General features: G+C 50.6%; 1 protein-coding gene across 3 annotated transcripts in view; it reads left to right on the top strand.

Annotated features, from left to right (window-relative positions):
• The window catches only part of LOC126527306 (calcium-activated chloride channel regulator 1-like), a 69,141-nt gene extending 54,328 nt beyond the window's left edge, over positions 1–14,813 (top strand). For 2 of the 3 annotated variants that reach the window (XM_050175092.3, XM_055068656.2), the window contains exons 8-14: positions 1,490–1,717; positions 2,574–2,873; positions 4,828–5,049; positions 6,740–7,016; positions 7,447–7,608; positions 9,333–9,641; positions 13,389–14,813. In XM_050175092.3, coding sequence (XP_050031049.2) covers positions 1,490–1,717; positions 2,574–2,873; positions 4,828–5,049; positions 6,740–7,016; positions 7,447–7,608; positions 9,333–9,641; positions 13,389–13,813 — 1,923 coding nt within the window. In that variant the 3' untranslated portion in view covers positions 13,814–14,813. The remainder of the gene's footprint in view (positions 1–1,489; positions 1,718–2,573; positions 2,874–4,827; positions 5,050–6,739; positions 7,017–7,446; positions 7,609–9,332; positions 9,642–13,388) is intronic. The other variant, XM_072284455.1, reaches the window with a different exon arrangement.
• The last annotated feature ends 4,307 nt before the right edge of the window (positions 14,814–19,120 follow it).

Below are 19,120 nucleotides of genomic sequence, written 5' to 3'. Positions count from 1 at the left end.
ATGCCCCGATTCAGCGCCTGTGGATACGTGCAAGTCTAGCGTACGCCGTAGGTCAGGATTCGGCCAAGACTCAAAGGTCTCGTGGCTGCTTTCCGAGGGAGACGCACCAGCGTTATTCCTAACTTTAACTTATCTATTAAGTGTCAGTGTAAAAGTGTCAAGAATTAGTACTGGAGTTATCTGCAGAAGATTAGCAATCTGGTAACTGACCACTTGAGACGTGCATTCTGATATGCTGACTATTGATCACTCGATTTCATTTGCGATTGAGTTTTCAACTGCAGCCTCAATTACCTGCGAAATAGTCACGTCCGTGGGAGAAGGCTGACGCGCTGTTACGCCAGCATACCCGTGAGCCCTCTCCCTAATAGTGGCAACAGATTCTCTCCTAGAACACCTGCTCTTGTTAGTTTCACGTGCGTTTCTTGCACTCTAGCTGGGCAGTTTGAATAGTCAGCAAGGTGTGGTCCACCACAGAGGCAACACTTCTCATCTTGAGGCAAGCAGTCCCCCTCACAGTGAGACTCACCCTACGTGCAGAATCGTGAAGCAGCTTTACAGCCGCCAGCACTACGGCCATATCGCCAGCAATTCCGGCAGTGTAGGGGACGTGACGCGGGCGGATCGACTCTGAACACTAAAGGCCACGCTTTAATTTCCGGTGGACAAGCAGTTCCGGCAAAAGTCGCAATCGCTGACTCACTGGGGACTCTCTCATTGTCCACAACGCGATTGCAGCGGTGAACAGCTACCATGGAAAGCTTCTCTAAGGTCTCAGATGAACTTAGTTCCAAGTCGACGCCACGCACGATGCGCTTGTGCACGCGAGGTTTGGTGGAATAGGCGCAATCGCCGGGATGGATGCCAATGAGGAACACTTCAGCAGGTCCGCTACACATGCCCGGTCTAGCGAACTGCACACTATGCCACCTCGACAAAACTGATGGACATCAGTGATGCTCTGGTAGTTAGGCGCCAACGCATGCAGTTGTTCTTGGATAGCTTTAGGGTTGTTTAACGTGATAGAGACCCCACCCAAGGGCACAGGCGCGACGGGAACACTGCTTAGTCCGCGGTGGTGAAAGAGGTCAAGAGGCAGCTCATCATCTTGAAGATCGGCTGTCCATGGGGAACACCCAAGTCCAGGACAACTCCTGGACATCGGTGTGGTCTCAAATATACAGAAAGAAACAAAACGGGCTGCTTCAACCTAAATTAAAACAAGAAGTGAACACAGTTATCAACAAACTAACGAAAAACTACCCGGTACTTAACCAGCCCGGCCCAGAGTGCAAGCCAAGAAGAGCTAGATCCGACACGTTAGCATCCACCACCGGACTCTTGCTTGCTTCGCCCATGCTCTTGTTCTTGTTCCCTAGTGAAATGGCACAGCCCTCTCTGGGGAATTGGCTAATGAATCGCCCATGTACATATTCACAGCACGACCTAACCTTGTGCCTTTCTTCTCCTTTCTTTATCTTCTTCTCAGATGCACAACCGCATTGAGAACCTCAACGCAGCAATGAGCCGATTCGCCGAGTCAGTTATACCGGACGGGCTGGAAGTCGGAGTAGTTCTCTTCGACACTCGAGCCTACACAAAGTTTCCGCTGACCATCGTGGAAGAGTCTACACGGAGAAATCTCGTTAAAAGTGTGAAGGAGCTCGTAATTGGCGCCTCCACGTGCATCGGGTGCGCATTGCGCTTGGCGCTCCAGGTGAGTGTGAAACGTTTTGCTCAAATGGGCTCTGCGTAGATATACCGCACCTCTGCGTATCGCACCTCTGCTGGAGAACTAGAGCAATCGCCGTAATGAGTCGTAAATTGTTTGAGGCAAGAGAGAGGGTGTGGCCCGGGACCAGAGATCCCAAATGCGTTCGTCTACGGAACTTGCGTTGTCCTGTTTCATATATCGCTCCTCCTTTCACACGCGTGATAAAGTCACGTGATCACCTGCCACATTGAGCGCGAAACACACGTGCATAAGTATAACTCAATTTGTCTGGAGATTACCAGTAACAGTAACGCTTCCAACAAAATTATTCATATTGTTCATCGTAAGAATGATCATGTCCGCACATGTTATCGTAGCAACTCGAGGAATTGTCTCCCCGAGCAATTGGTTCTAGAGTGCCCGACTTTCGCCACTGGCTGCTCGGTTCTGTTGAGCACATTACAACAGTTTGACCGTTCTCTAACCTGTTCTCAGTGATTTAGCGATCAGTGATCACCATCAATCTTCTCAACAGAAATGTTCTCCACAGCTTTCCAACAAAATTTCAACATGTTCTCACCCCCCCCCCCCCTCTAGGTCGTGACATGTTCTAACAGTTTCCATCCGTCAGAACATCCTGCTCACCGACACGCCGTCGATCGGATCTGGTGGTTATGGCGGACATGTGTTCCTGACTTAAAATTAGCACTTTCCCTGCACTCACCCGTTTTACCGCCAGCTTGTTAACGCATACCTACCGTATGACAGTGAACTGCACGTATAGCGATGGTAGCGACATCCTTATACGATGTTCCCGATCAGTATCTTTCAACGTTGTCCTGTTGCACAACTGTTTCAGATGTTCGAGGAAAACGGGCAGCGCGTCGAGGGCTCCGTCATCATTCTCATGACCGACGGCGAAGAGTCCGAGGCGCCCAAGATCGATGACGTCATGGACGAGCTGATCGCCGCTCAGGTGGTGGTCAACACCATCGCCTTTGGCACGCAGGCTGAGGAGAAGCTAGAGGAACTGGCCCTGCGCACTGGAGGCAAGCCGTTCGCGCTCCGTGAAGGCCAGTCCAACGTGCCGGTCGCCATAGAGTCAGCTTTCCTCGACTCGGCCTTTGCCTTGCTGGACGAGTCCAAAAGGCCCGTTGTGGTGAGCATCGCGGCATTTTCTTAGGAGGAATTCTTAGCCGTTAACCCCATATATGTTCAAAATAAGCGTGAAACGCAGTAATGGCATCCTTAGACAAACGATGAACCGATTCCGTTGATGTCTCAAACCAAATGAAGGTCTTTCTTTTTTGTCTCGTTTGATGCAGTAAGTGTGGTACAGGCGTTGATGAAATTTAATCTACTTCTATGATTAGTTTGACGAGGCAGTTGTACCTTTATCGCCAACAGTTGATGAAACTGCAGAAAGTAACTTATACGTACCCTAGAGAGATAAACTTTAGAGAGCCCGGCCGGCATTAGCAAAAATAACCTACTTCCAGCACAGCCACCCGATGTGGAATGGTGACATTGCATTGTACTGGTCCAAATTGCACACGTGAGTTGTACATGTTGATCTCAATGTGCATACACCCATACGTTACGTATAAAATTAGGGCAGAAACTCCACACCGGGGAAATGTCATATAGTGCGTAGCATTCTTTGCAATCCTTACTTGTAAAGCCTGCAGTGTACCCTTGAAACCACAAGACTGCCGCATTTTAAGAGCCAAGCAACTGCAAAGAATACCGTACACACTATATGACAGTCTCCCCAGTAAACTAGTTTTTACTGCCAATCTTGTGTTTGGTAAATGAAAGAAATGTCGCTGTAATGCTTATATTTTTTTTCTCGCGTAAATTGCCCACGGACACGCTCGCCTTCTGTCCAAGGAGTCCTCCTCAGAAGCTTCTCCCTGCTGTTCTCCCTTTTCCCTCTTTCTATTCCCTTTTCTCCCGCCTGCTATGTAGGGTAGCAAACCGGGGGCTCGTCAGGTTGAGCGCCCTGCCTTTGCCTCTCTCTCTCTCAATGGTTGCTTGCGTTCGTACCACTGTTCGTATCACTGTTCGTACCACTGTTCGTACCACTGTTCGTACCACTGTTCATACCACTGTTCGTACCACTGTATAATTACAACGCACGAAAGCGTGCAACAGCTTTGCCAGCAATTGTCACCACAGGCATTCGACTGACCGGCTTCAACGCACCGAGAAACTATGAGACACTGTTGCGGAGGAGAGCTCCAGGGGGGTTATTCTGTTGCACATTGTCAAACTCAGCTATATCGTCGAATTCGTCATTTTGTCAACTCTGATTGGCCCTGAGGGCTGCTACGGCCTCTCTGATTGGCTCAAAATGCCGTCTTTGCGGAATTCGACAACATGGCGGAATTTGGCGATGTGCAGAATAGAACACTCCAAGAATACTTTGTTGGCCGCCTGGGCCTATTTGGCGTGCTCCAACACGCGCGACACGGGGGCGTCTTTCTTTTTCTGCATTAAGCGCACACCGGAATGCGTCCACCGCGGAAGGGAGTCGAACACGTAACCTCGTCACTCTGAGTCTGCAGCAGCATGACACTGCGAGTGAGCCAACGCTGCAAGGCTTCATAAAGGGCTTGTAAGTTTGATTCAGACACCGACAGTGGCTTAGCAAGGTATAAGATCGGGCTAGTGGCTAATGGCTATGCTAACGCTCTGCTGCTTAACACGAGGCCGTGGGTTCGATTTCCGGCCACTGTACCCGCATTCTCATGGAGGTCTGAATACAAAGACGCTCCTGTATCGAGCTTTGTGCGCCCATTGAAGAAACACGAGGTGGGTAAATTGTTAGCATTGTGGTGCTTCTAGCGTTAAGCGACCTGGGTCACTTCCTGTGCTGCCCTGTCTGTGATATTCCAGGGAACTTTGGTACGTTATAATAGGGCACCGGAATTCGCGTTCAACGTACATTTCTCCCACAAGTTCTCCGATTGAAATGTTGGTTCGACGCATTTCACGAGTTCCTGCGCTGATTGTGTGGTTCTTCTCAACGAGTTTCAGCGTCACGTGTAACTCGGTGTTGTCGAGAATGAACTGTACTTCTCGCTTACGATCCTTTCTTTTTTTTCACCTAGATCTTCGACCAACAAGCTGACGTGGCTGAAGAGCGGAAGTTCTCCATCCTCGTGGATGCAGACTTGGGCAATGAGACCACGGTAGTACTGCAGTCCAAAGAGGCATCCAAGCTCAAAGCAGTTCTGCTCTACCCTGATGGCAAGACGTGCGAGGATTGCCTGGTGTCCGGACCCGCAGTATCTGGAAATTACGTAAACTTCAAGATCCCCGGCATTGCCACGGTAGGGTAGCCTTCTGAGCAGTTTTGCCAATTATTAAGGCGAAGTTTTTCTTTGCCTATTTTTCAACGGTTCTGCCTGGGGCGGTCGGTCGGTCGGTCGGTCGGTCAAGCCGCTTCGAAACGTACGGCTTATGGAGTTGATTTGTCCCATTATACACCTGTTGCGGTCTAAGCCTAAGCATAAAATTTATTGCAAATAGGTTTTAGCAATTTATTTTAGTGCTACGCCTGCGAAACGTCCCCAAATCAAACATACTTAGGGAAACAACAGCTCTTACAGCGCTAAGAGACTCATTTTATTGGGTTTCATGATGAAAGAAAACGTGTATTTTGTGAGCACGACATGCGAAGCCTGTGCGAAGCCTCGGCGCAATTAGGCGCAACACATACGGCATCAGTGCCCATCTTTGCTTCCTCATTACCACGGAGCTCACGCACCATGCATCCAATTTTGGCCGTCCTCTAGCATAACTCAGAGCGTTTTAGAAAGTCGTCTTCTAAACAACTTCCTCAACTTCGAAGTCGTCAAACTGTCGCCAGTTCCATTGTTATTGCGCTATGTGCAGTACACACTAACGGGGACAAGATGGACACTGAATCGGGACGAAGACGCAAACTGACACGAAGTAGTGCCGGTTGTTCTGTACCCGTCGCTAAAAAACGTCGTCGGTCGCTAAATAGAAAACAAGATTGTCGCTAAACATAACGAAAGTTCCCTAATTCTAGCGACAAAATCACTAAAACGGCAACACCGGTTCTGGGCGTTGCAGCAGACTCGATAAATAGGGACAAGTACGCCAGACAATCAAACTTGCATACCGGTAGTAAATGCAGGAAGACCGAGGCACCATGCTTTAAGTCCATAGTTAAAGTACCCCAGGTAGACGCAACTAATCCGTGAAGATCCTCATGCCCTGGATTGCTTTGCGACAATGAATTTCACAGGTACAGTCGAATCCATGCTGCTTTTCACACGGTTGATTCGGTTAACACGTCTTCCGTCATCTCGGGTAATCAAAGCGCACCTGCACCGCCATCCGCTATTCACACGGTTAGCAGAGCTGGTAGAGACACAGACCATGGAAGTTGGTGGTGCCGGGTACGATTGCCTACGTCGAACTTTGACCTTCGAACTTCTTTTTGCATCAAGTAGTAGTGTACATGCCTAGTATTATGACTGCAACAAGCGCGGCTGGACACGGAAGGAGTAAAAGAATGGGAACGCCACACGATGCTACCAACAGAAGTTTATTGCAAGAAAACATCTAATATATGAAGGGTAACAACCACATACAAGGTGCGAATACTTATCGTAAAAGTTGTGTTTTGGATAGCTTTCGTTGATTATGCCGAGGTGCTGGGTGAAAACCATGGGATTGTTATACTTTATATATTAGACGTTTTCATGGAATAAACTTCAGTTGACAGTCGGCAACTGTGTGGCGTCCCTCTCCCTTTATTCAGTCCGTGTCCGGCTGCGCTGTTGCGACCAGGAATATTTGCCGACTCGCACCGTTTTTCCATCACGCCAAGTATTATTTTGTTTCGAGCCCTAACTTCCAACTCCAAGTTGGAAGTTATGGTTCGAAGCGTCCCTGGCTCTCGTTCACTTGTTAACCACCTTTGATTTATATACACGTTTGTAACATAATGCATCCTGTGTGTGGGGTTTTTCTTTTTTTCTTCGACAGCCCGGAACCTGGACGCTGGTCGTCTCCCAGGACCTCGGCAGTGGCGAAGTCGCCGTCCACGTCCGGGCCACGTCCCTGGCGAGGTACCCCGACGAGAAGCCCGTGATGGTGCGTGCTTTCCTCAAGCGAACGGAAGTGGACAGCGCGGCCCAGGCCGCCGTCTACGCCGAGGTCACCAAGGGCGAGTACGTTGTTCTTCACGCCAAGGTCACGGCCACCGTCGTTCGACCACAGGGACACGGAACGGTGGAAATGGAGCTCTTCGACGACGGTCTTGGTACGTCAAGCTCACCGGCACTGCTCAAGATTGTTGGCAGTAGATCGGTTGTAGTTGGTATGTCTCGAGCCGCGTGCCCACGTCATCGCTGCATCGTCATCACTATAGGCACTCGCACTGCAATCGAGTGACGCGCCTTAGTGAAGGCCTTATGTCTGCTTTTTACGCTTTTGTGAGGGCCCCACAAGCTCTCCAGGGGCACTCGGCAGGGATGTTCGGTGGTGCGAAATAGTAAACGAGACTGCACAGCGACAAAGTCCAATCGATAACTTATTCGTATATAACAATGATCCAATTTCATTTCCGCGCACGGATTTGAAGGGTACATTAACACAGCTAGGAGCAGTGTGCAGAAGCCATTACGATTCACATGCGGGCCGTTGCGAACGGAAGGGTGTGTCATATACGCGGTCGTTTCCTTCCTGTATAGGCGCCGATGTGACGGCCAACGATGGCATCTACAGTGGCTACTTCACGCAGTTCGACGGTGTTGGCCGCTACTCGGTATCAGCTCGCGTCGTCAGCGGCGACGATTCCGTCATTGTCCAGGGCCGCCAGGCTTCGGGAGGACTGCCCGCTCCGCAAGTGTCAGGTACAAGTATACGGGCCTATATGCGGACGAGGGGAATGCATATTTTTGTTCTCGCGTCACGTGACATGCCACTAGTCGCGTTACCTACCTGTCGCGTGTCTGGTGAGGTCTCAAACTAGAACATATGGTTACAGCGCAAAAAAAAAAAAATGAAGATAATAACCAGGCCAGCACAATACAGATTGGGAACATGCCTCGTGGCTGTCACGTACGTGTCTGATGAGAAAACCTGACCATGTAGTTGTAGCGCGGAAAGCTGCGAGGATATTACGAAACCGACTGTACACAATTGTTACTAATGTGTTACCTACTGTACTCTTGCTTCTTTTTTTACGCTCTGACTCAGTTCTGACAAAATGAACCAACATTGGCCACATCGCAACCATCGGTGATCATGAAACTTGGAGAGTAACCTCTGTAATTGAGAGTGCTTCATGCTTGTCATGATGCTTCTACTCGGCTTCATGAATAGTTGATGGCATTAAGAAGCCTTCTACTCACTTATCTATAACTTCAGGTACCATACTGCACTTAGAAGGGCCTTTATAACAGTTATTTGCATATTCTGGCTCTAGGGTCCACTGGCGCCACTTATGGGCGTTTGATGTAATGCTTGCACGATATAAAAGAAATTTCATATAAAAGAAATCATGCTGCCGTCACTCGGGCTCGAACTTCTTAAAATGTCCATGCCACATGGATGTTACGTCACAAGGGGTATCCCGAGGCTTCGTTGCTCTTGTTTCCTGTTTTCATGGTGGTGTTTTCTGTGCCATTTCTGAAATGTATTGGAGGCCCGCCCAGGCGTTATTAGCACCAACAGTCGGCCGTCTCGGCGTCCAAGTCACAGCAAAAGCCGGGTGCATCAGGAAGGTGTGGTGTCATAGTAGCTGACTCTGTAGTGTCAATTTCTTGCACGGCAAAAGATGGCGGTTTCGGGTGCAACTCTGCAAAGACGTGCCTCATCGCTGTTCTGCTCTGGAATCCGAAAGGTTCACAACAGAGATATGCGGGAACTCTTTGAACCCATAGCCTATGACAAGTTTGAGCTCCGACACAAATGTACAGTCGAGGCAGGCACATGTTTAGTCAATATCGAGAAACGAATCAGAAGAATACAATTAAAGAAACATTACCTATTCAGGGGATCCAGTAAGAAGATATATACATTACAGACACGCAAATGAAACGCGTGGAGGGCAGTGCATGACGCAATAATCTGATAAAAGGTTGACCCAGGACCGATAAACGTAATTCGGGAACACACTGAGTGTGAAAGCTCGCGGTAACAAGATTTAAATAAATAAAAGCTTTTTTTTCACTTCGCCTCTTGTGCTTCGCGAGCCCGTTAGCGACAGGTGTAGACTGTTTAAAATTTTAACCATGTGAAAGCCTTTGGCCTACCGGGGCCTACGTGGGCGGAGCCACCGACTTAGCCTGGGGGCTTGTGCCCTCGGACCCTAGTTTCTCTGGACTAAAATAAAGTTCTTGCCATGCCATGCCATGTGAATTGTATAAATCTTTCTTATACGGTCATTATTAGAACGGTGGTGGCTCAAAGTGTGATCCCGCGTAAGTGTTCTTGTAACACGGTGTCTTCCGCGGTATTGTATGTCAATTCAGCTCCTAGTGCAGACACGATTAAATGTTACGAAGCAGCGGCGCCGTCAACAAACTTGTGAGGTTCTAATCGCGATCTCATTTCACGAAATTTCCCTGCACAGCTCTCCCTAGTGGTGGAGCACCAGAATCAACCGACGAGGTCGATGGTATTCCTCTCGAACGATTTGTCTACGTGGACCAAGACATCGAGGAGGCCGAGCCGAGGGTCTTACGCAGTGAAAAGGCACCCGAATTTGAGCGCTATGCCGAAGGCGGCTCGTTCCGGCTCACCAACGAGGTTGACGACTCAACGATCCCACCAAACTCCATCCAGGATTTAAAGGTCGAGGACGCCTTCATGGATGTAAATGGAACGCATGTCGTCATCCTGACCTGGACCTGCCCGGGAGCTCACATGAACTCTGACAACGGTGAGAAGGCGGTAATATAGTGCTCATATATACATGCGATTGTGTGCGAAACTCAATCGTCAATCGATTAATTGATGCATTGATTGATTGATCTATCGGTTGACGAATTTGCAGGCGTTTGCGTCCCAACGCCAAATCTAGCTTACGAGAGGTGTCGTGGGGGAGCGGCGGGAGTGGGGGGGTCCACATTTGCATTGAAAAATTTGGCTCCTGCGGTTGTGGTTCCTTTTGTGTGTGTGTGTGTGTGTGCAAAGTGTGAATGTTTGAAAAATGCTTATTCTTTATTTAAGATGTCCTTTTTTAAAGCTCTGTTTAGGAGCACATTTGTCACTCCCAAACACTTCGTGATACCTTTATACTGCTCCCCAGCTGTGCTCTCAGCTGAGGGTGGTAAGTATTCGAAATAATATAAACTCAACATTTGAACACCAAGTGGAGCGAAACATTTACTTGTGCTCCATTCGTGAAAAACGGAAAGTACCAACAAAACAAGCGCACCAGAGAAGCAAGGATACAAACTGCACGAATATTTTTATTTAACAGCGTTGAGCTTTTCTCGCAGTAGATTACATGCACCCCTGTGGAGGTGTTCTGGCTATGACAAGTGGATATGACGTCAATCACAGCTTCGAACTTGGAATGCAAACAGCTGTGCCAGAGGTATTTCTCTGCCTCTAAGATGCGTGGAGACGTCTTCGAAATGCAGCTGCACTCAGCATACACTATGCATGTAAAGCAGTCCGGTCATGCCAGTTCGGGCTGGGCCAATTCGGAGTTCTGCGTCATTTCGGGCGATTTTTAATAGCGGAGTTTTCTTTCAGTTTCGGTATGAAAGACATGTGCTCGTATTTTAGCGAGTTCTTTGTGAGGCGCCCGTTCACCATTCGCGTGTAATATTTAGCACCGAGGCTTCCCTCTCTTCTTTCTCCTACACGATGCAAAATTTTGGCTTAGTTGGCCTTTAAAACTGGATATTGTGGTTGTAGTGCTTTCTCAGTGAACACTTGTGAATGTCTTCGGGGAACTGCAGCCGCAATTTTCACAGATATGCTAGATCCTGCGAGAAAAAAGGAAAATCGAAGGTCGACTTCACATAAACGAAACTCGCAGCTGTATGAATCGTACCGCGATTTCCAAAAAAGAAGCAACAACTTAGTGAGCTGCTCTACAAAGCACAAGCTTAGCCGTGAGTGTAAGTGGCAGTAGTTCCGTGTGCTGTTGTTGATTCGCAGTGCTGACATTGGGGCTTGTTACGAAGTAGAAAGAAGATTTACAGCTATGATATGTCATGCGAACAAACGTGGTGTAAGAGTTTGCCGATAAGGTTTAGGAGTAGGTCTGTAAGCGGTTCATAGCTTTTATAACGGGCCAAGAAGTGAGTGCGGGATCTGCATGAAAGCAAAATGCGAGTCACTCCTTAGCAGATATATGGAAGCGTGGGAGTTGATACTCAACACAGCGATTGTCCCGTGAGACTGGGTTCCCCAGGAATCGCATTGAGTTTGTTGGTGCCATTACATTTGTAAAGAATTATTATTATTTATTTATTTTTCTTTTGTGGTATTTTCTAGACGGGCTGTCGTACTGCAGGCGTAGTAACTACGAATAAAAATAAAGCGTTCATTTTATAAGGTACTGCTCATACAGCGAAATTGAGAAGCCGCTAACATGTGGTATCACGACGCCGGGAAAGCTCGTGGTTGCGGCGTTGTGTGACAGTGACGCAGCGCTTTGTCTCGACCGCCAGCCGCAGCGTAGCGACAGTTTGAAAAGTGCCGGTGTGGACGTCAAGACTATACAGACAATGAAGTCAAGGAATATGCAGTGAAATTAGCTGCTTCTTGTATCAAATTGAAAAATTTTCTATAAGTGCCATATTCTTAGTGAAGCAAAAGGGAAACGAAAGAGAAAGGAACGGCGACTTGACACTGGCGCCAGTCGAACCCACAACCTCCGCGTTAGGCGTGCGGCCGTATTTTCTTTATTGCGAATATGAAGCCGGCCGAAAATTTCACTGTCGTTCAGAATACTGGAACTTTTTATTCCACGTAAAGAAAAAGAAACTTAGTTTTTCTGTGCAATACATGGTTTCCCTGTCTGTCGGCTACGTGCAGTTAATGATCGAGTCCCATGATTATTTAGTGTAGGCGTAGAATTAGTTGTCTTCATTAAGAAAGTTAATGGCTCTGCAGCCTAACAAGGGATTAGTGTTCGGAGAAGCTATTCACGCGCGAAGAAAGGCCCCCACCTCAAGTGCAAACTCACCGTGTGTGCGAAGCAGTGTGTCTCGCGCGTGATGGTCGTTGATCGAAGTGATCCAGTAGTATTTAAGCGAGGTGATATGTGGCCGCCGGTATTTCTGCCGGAATGAATGAATGAATGAATGAATGAATGAATGAATGAATGAATGAATGAATGAATGAATTTGTGTTGTTTAGGGGCGCAAGGGCCAGGTATGGCCAAAGACCGCCAAGACAGTATTTCTGCTGGAGGTCTCGGTATTCGGGAAGGTCTCAGAGCATGTCGACGTTGGTAGGAAGGGTTTCCCATTGTGCGTGGGCAGAGTGCCACTGATTCAGGATGATGATTATGTTTCTTAGGTGAATAGAAAACAATATGCAGATTGAGGGAAGAGAGCGCAGGTTCGCAATACGACATTCTGTCAAAGATTAGATAGTAATTGCTGCAACAGCAATAAAACGGTTCCATACTTACATACGTTACAAGGGAATCGACGCAACAATTGACAAACAATGAAGGGACCATAAACGACGAACGATACTCTAAGAACATACATTGGGTGGCTTCTGCTTCTACAAAGACACGTTCCAGCGCGTAAGAAAAAAGAGAAGTACAGCAACACAAAGATGACAGAAAATCCTGAATCGCTGGCTTTCAACTGTACTAACACAGCAAAATCACAGCAAGTCACTTGGCTGCATGTAAGCGTGCGCCAAAATGTAGCCACCTGATGCAGCCACCTTCCCGTAGCCACGGGACTTGCTGTCATTCTTCTCAGAGTTATTACAGTTGAAAACCAGCGTTCATGGGGGGCTTTCTGCGATCATTTTCTCTATTCAATTGTTTTCCCTGAAGTGCTGGAACATGTCTTTACCTAAATTCCAACTACAGAGCCAAACTCCCGGCCCTACATTCGGCTTCTATTTCCCTTTCATTCTCCCTGAGCGCGGGTGCTAAGGTGTCCCCCCGTTTAAGGAGGACGTCTTCTCTTAGTGCGGCTCCGTTTCGGTCCTTGCGACTTAGAACGTAGGCATTTATGTTGTATATCAATCTCTCAGTGTCATCGCTACAATTTGCAGAGACGATCGCCCGCAGTCGCGATGGCGCGCTTTGACCGAGGACGTCTAACACAGGAACTTAATTTAGAATGCCGACATCACAAGCCATCGCAGCGGAGGGCGATGAGGGCACTGTTGCAGTTTTTCAGGGCAACAGAATTGGCTGTCACCTGAACAGACGTTTATAGCGCTGCAAGTGCTACTGTGCTGTGCGGTGACGCTATGCGGTGGTGGCGACCGACTGAGACTGTAGTACATGTCAGCGCACCTTTCTTTCTTTATCTCTGCTTTGCTGTCACTACCTTCCCCTCCCTTCTCTCCCCAGCGTCGGGTAGCAAACCGCATCTTCCCATCTGGTTAACCTCCCTGCCTTTCCCTTACTTTTCTCTCTCTCTCTCTCTCTGTGTCTCTCAGATTGCCTTTCTTTTTTTTTTTCTTGTGCTCGCAGCATCTCAAGTCGAGCTGAGAGGAAGCACGCGTATCGTGGACGTCATCAATCACTTCGACTCGGCCTTCGCGGTCTCCGAAGACTACGCGGCAGACGGCAAGATTCCGGCCGGGGCCGTCGGCTCCAGGCAGCGACTGCGGTTCCATCTTGCGGACGCGCTGCTCGCCGTCGCGAAGAACGATTCGCGTCGGGACTTCTACTTCGCGGCCAGGGTGTGGAACGACGACGGCCTCTTCTCGCCGGTGTCGAACCTCGTGAGGGTCACCTTCAAACGGCCGCAGCCGCACACGAAGGGAACCACCTGGTGGATCATATCCCTGGGCGTCCTGGCGGCAGTGTTTGTCGTCCTCGCGCTGGTTATCGTTGCGCGCAAGATCGGCAGGTGGCGCAGGACGAGCGGCAGCGTGACGTCGATTGTGGCGTAGTCACCGCACTTGTGCGGTGACGAACATACTTTATGGTCTGCCGCCGCCTTCTGGAAGCGGGGCTTCTTGGCACAGCGTTTCGTCGAGATTGATGTCGCGGTGAAATTATAAGGCGCAAACACTAGCGACGAAGAAGGCTTGACATATGGACGCAAGCCTTGAGCACATCGTCATTATCGGCATCATCGTCACGAACCTACTGAACTGTGGTGCAGGCTAAAAGGGCTCTTTCGGAGATTGCCAATCATTGCTGTCTTACGATTACGATGTCTTCATGATCTCTTCTTTTGACATTCCTTAATAGGGGTGCTGGAGTCTCTTTCTGATGATCGGGACAGCTGGTTCTTTGGGTGGCCTATTTTCCCAGGATCTCATTTAGTGAATAACAACATGAAGTTTAATAAAGAGCGCCGCTCCTTCTCATTGTACTGCCACCGACGATCTTTACGAATCCTCAATGTGCGTGGGTTCTAACCATTCTGAGTGCACATCGCATCTCTTGACTTCCCCATTGAGTGAGGTGCATATGCTGCGGGTAATTAACCGCACTCCTTGTATTTAACAGTTCGGTTTCTTCCTTTCTTTCTTTCTTTCTTTCTTTCTTTTGTTGACGTCTTTCTTTCGGAATTCTTCTGGTCTGGAGATGGAACGAAGGCAGTACTGATACCCTCTTGACAACAATCATTGCAATTGATATACCTCAGGCTAGTCAACCGATCAGTTTGTCTTGCTTTTTTTTTATTCGCTTGGGTTGCCGTGCAGCATGGAGTGGAAATAAATTATGTGCACTCCAGGTATACGTTTTAAGGGACGTGACGTTAGGAACTGACCAACCAGGTGGCACTGAGCGATGGGTCCCCGACAACGCATTTCCCAAGTCGCTGTTGCACTGACTGCCTGAAACGGGTCTCCACGGAGGCTTCTGATATCGCTTTCTGTGATTTATTTTGCTGTTATCCTAATTTGAGACAAATAAATTTTCTGTTTGTTTTTGTACAAAGCAACCGCATTGTGTTTCATTCTGCATGCTTCGATAGAAAGCACGTTGTCTGCAAGCTCGGTAGATATATGTCAGGACACTGTATTAATTATTAATAAGTGAACGTATGTACATATCGTACAGACATCACAGGGAGAAAGAAATTGCAGTTGTCTGCTGAATGCGACGCCACCACAACACATCCACACAACTCAAACGAGTGCTTGACATCTTCTCCACCACCACAACCTCGGGTAACTGAGGGTTGTCAAATAACGGAAGCTGCCCTCTTTAAGCCCATCCACACAATGTCACTGCAAACTCCAACGCAGCGATGCAAAACAGAACTTATCGTGTCGTCATCGCCTACGCATTGTCAATCCCTTGTTGGCATTCATTATTATTTTTTTATAGAGAGATCACGAAGAAGGCAGTTACGAGTCCGGTTGTCTACTCTGCGCAGGGGGAAGGGAGAAGGGGAATAGAAGGAGAGAGATGGGGGAGAGACACGCACACGGACAGCACTACAAGTTCAAAGGCGCTCGCAAGAGCCAGACATTCTCAGAAAACGCGGAAGTGCCTTCGCTGCCTTCTGAGCCGATGATAGGGAGTGACGGTGTGTAGCAAGTAGGTGACGCCCCCTCGGACATAATCTTGGTTCACCCGCCAAGCTCGGCGGCCTGCTATAGCTCGGCAGGCAACAGTGGTCACCCGCACCACAATAAACACCGACGAGCACGGCAGCTCGCCGGTCAGTAATCTTTCAGCACCACCACGCTGAGAAGCCCTCCCTTGTTCACGACCCGGCGTGGATCGTGACACTGGCGACGAGGATGGGATCCTCGTGACTCTAGCGACGAAGCTGGCGACGAGTACCTATGGAGCGTCGCACGCCGCCGCGAGCGGCGAAACACCGCCCCCCGTTGCTGTCGCCATGCCGCTGTACGGAAGGCTCGAGCCGTTCGAGGGAGATGGGTCCGCCTGGCAAATTTACGAGGAAGTCCACGTGTTCTTCCGGGCAAACGACACACCCGAGGCCAAACAGCGGGACATTTTCCTGGCCAGCTGCGGGACCCGCGTCTTCAGCCTCTTGCTCGACCTTCTGAAGCCAGCCACGCCGCACGTTAAGACGCTGGGTGAGCTGCTTGCCATACTGCGCTCGCATTTTAACCCAGCACCGTCCACACTAATGGAGCGTTTCCGCTTCAACAACCGGAGCCGCCGGGAAGGAGAGACCCTCGGGCAATTCGTTGCTGCGCTACGAGGGTTAGCGAGTGCCTGCGCCTTCGGGGACCAACTGGACTCGCTGCTCCGGGACCGTTTCGTCTGCGGAATCAACAACCCCGCCATGCAGACGCGACTCCTGGAGCTTCCCGACCCGTCGCTGGACGACGCCGTGAAGGCAGCGCTGGCAATGGAAGCTGCCGCCAAGGACGCCGGCGAGATTTCCCGTGCGACTGGCTCACCGTCGACGGAAGCGGCGGTCAACAAATTCGCGACAAAGGGCAGTACCTGCGGTCGCTGTGGTGGTGCCCACTCCCCTTCACAGTGCCAGTTCTCTCAAGCACAATGCCTTACGTGCGGGAAAACTGGGCACCTGGCACGTGTATGCCGAAGTGGGAGGACGAACAGCAAGCAGCAGCCTGATTCAAGCCCAGGTACAACACAAGCCCGCGGCCAGGGTAGCCGTCGCAAGGGTACGCGGCTGAGGCATGCGGCAGCAAGCTCAAGCTCTTCCGCGAACAGGCTCCACGTCGTGGCCGAGGACCCGCCGATTTTCGACATGTGGCACACAGGCTTTGTACCGTCGTCTGTGCCGCCATACATGCTGACCGTCGAAATCTGCGGGCACCCCATTTCCATGGAGCTGGACACGGGGGCCAGCGTGTCTGTAATGGCCGGGAAGCTCTTCAAGCGGACTTTCCCCGGCGTGTCCGTCGAGGCTTCGGGCGTGATGCTGCGCAGCTACTCCGGGCAACTCTCCCAGGTCCACGGTCAGGCACAGGTCAGCGTTCGTTTTGACGACAGGGAGGCAACCCTTCCCCTTTACTTAACGAAGGGGTCGTCGCCGACGCTGCTGGGCCGAAACTGGATTCATGTACTGGGCATTCGTCTGCCAGAGTACCCGGAAGCCAGCTTGCATGTGATGCAGAGCTGCCAAATCTGCCAGGAGCATCAGCGAGCATCGCGTAATGTGGAAAGCACCCCCTGGCCGTTCCCACAGAGACCCTGGTCCCGCCTACATGTGGATTTTGGGGGCTGTGGCGGTGGTGGCGGAGCAGCCTCCCTGCGCTTGGAGGACCTGCAGAGCCAGCTCGAGGAACAGCGGGAGCTGGCATCTGCACGGCTGCTGGAGCTGGAGCTGCTTCAGCTTGACCACAAGGATGCCCTGAAGACGGTGGAACAGCTGCGGATAGAGCTGCGGTCGCTGCCCGAGAGCCTGGTGGTGAGCACGGCAGAGTACAACTGCCTGCAGAGCCAGTTCTCCGTGCTGTACAACGAGAGCATGCAACTCAAGACTCAGCTGGACGAGTGTCGCTCCTGGCTGTCGACAGCCAAAAACTCACACCTTCGCCACATTGAGCAGATGGAAAGCGAGGAGCTCGTTGTCCAGAAGAAGCTTCGCTCGGAGGTCATCCGCCTCGAGGACAACATCGCGCAGATTCGTCGAGAGTACGAGAATCTACGCACTGAGTTTGAGGCGTCGTCGGTGTCCAGCGAGCAGGCTCAGCCAATCAACCGGGAGATGCGGCACATTATAACGAGCCTGCAGAGCCGCAACAGGCAGCTCAAGAGCGAGGTCTCCCGCAGTAAGCGCAAGCTGCGCAAGGCTCAATCAGAGAAGCAGAAGCTGGCTGCTGACCAAGGGTGCCGTCCCGGGCCTTTGCCAGAGTCGGGAGCTCCAGTTGTCGACAGGAACTTCCGTCCTGGCCCACCCTGGTCTGCCGGACAGGTGGTGTCTCCTGCCAGCGCCTCATCGCTGCTCGTCCGCATGCCAGATGGGGCCATGTGGCACAGACACGCCCACCATGTCAGACCTCGCCTCGGGACCTGGCCAGCACTCTCGACTGCCACTGAGTTCCAGCCCGCAGGAGGACTAGCGGCAGCACCAGTCGCTTCTAGCGGAGTACCACCTACCTCGGAGGCGGCAACCGTAGCCAGTGGTGCGGCACCCGTTGGACCGGTGTCGAGCTCGGCACCACTCACGAGGCCGACCACTACGGACCCCCCGGATGGAGCAAGGCTGGCCCAGGCAGCACCCGGCGTTGCCACACCCGACCCGTCAACACCGGTGCCCAGGCGGAGTACTCGACGGCGGAGGCCACCAGACCGTTACTCGCCTGGGTAGCAGGCACCGTCGACCCAGCTAGGGTGGAGGCAGAGCCTCATAGTGTGAACTTGGACGTTTGTTTCACGAGTTTGACTTGAACTTGGACGTTGTTGAACTTGGACATTTGTTTGAACTTGGACGTTTTTTTTTTTATTTTAACAAACAAACTGGGGGTGAGGGGTTATAGCAAGTAGGTGGCGCCCCCTCGGACATAATCTTGGTTCACCCGCCAAGCTAGGCGGCCTGCTATAGCTCGGCAGGCAACAGTGGTCACCCGCACCACAATAAACACCGACGAGCACGGCAGCTCGCCGGTCAGTAATCTTTCAGCACCACCACGCTGAGAAGCCCTCCCTTGTTCACGACCCGGGGTGGATCGTGACACGGTGTTAGAGTATTGTCTGCTCACTCAGAGGACGATTGTCTAGTTTCCTGGACACGTTGCACATGTGCTGTCTTCGTGCTTCAAATCGAGTACAGTTGCACAATAGGTGGTCAATGTTCTCGTCGCAGCCGCAGACGTCACACAATTAAAGAAAAGATTAGAGTTTCCCAAATCTGATAGAGAACGTAAAATGTCAGCAGATGGACGTCGAATGACTTTGCACGAGAATGCTTGCGACAGGTTTTTTTTGTCGCGAGGACAGCGGCTATTTGAGAGAGAGGTGCCTCGATTCCTCAAGTTTCTCCTCGATATCGAACTGTACAGAGTAAGTGTGGTTGCACGGGGAGGTAGAATGGATAACTCGCGGCTGTAATCTTTCTTCCGCCTATTATGCCATGTTGCAGACTGAACTTCAATCGACGAGTGGACCGCTCGGGTGCTGCAATCGCTCGCAGATTTCGCAAAGGCCAAGTATACACCTGCAGCAGTGCTCCTCCTCCTCCTCCTCTTAAGAGATTGCTTTCTTGGCTTCATATCTTATCCGCGCCTCTCGAACGTCGGTGCTTCCACGATAGCGCCAATACTGAGAAGTGAACGTGACCTCAGGCCAGT

This window comes from Dermacentor andersoni, chromosome 9 (genome assembly GCF_023375885.2).
Source record: "Dermacentor andersoni chromosome 9, qqDerAnde1_hic_scaffold, whole genome shotgun sequence".
Lineage (NCBI taxonomy): Eukaryota > Metazoa > Arthropoda > Arachnida > Ixodida > Ixodidae > Dermacentor > Dermacentor andersoni.
This window is presented reverse-complemented; position numbering and strand designations above follow the sequence as displayed.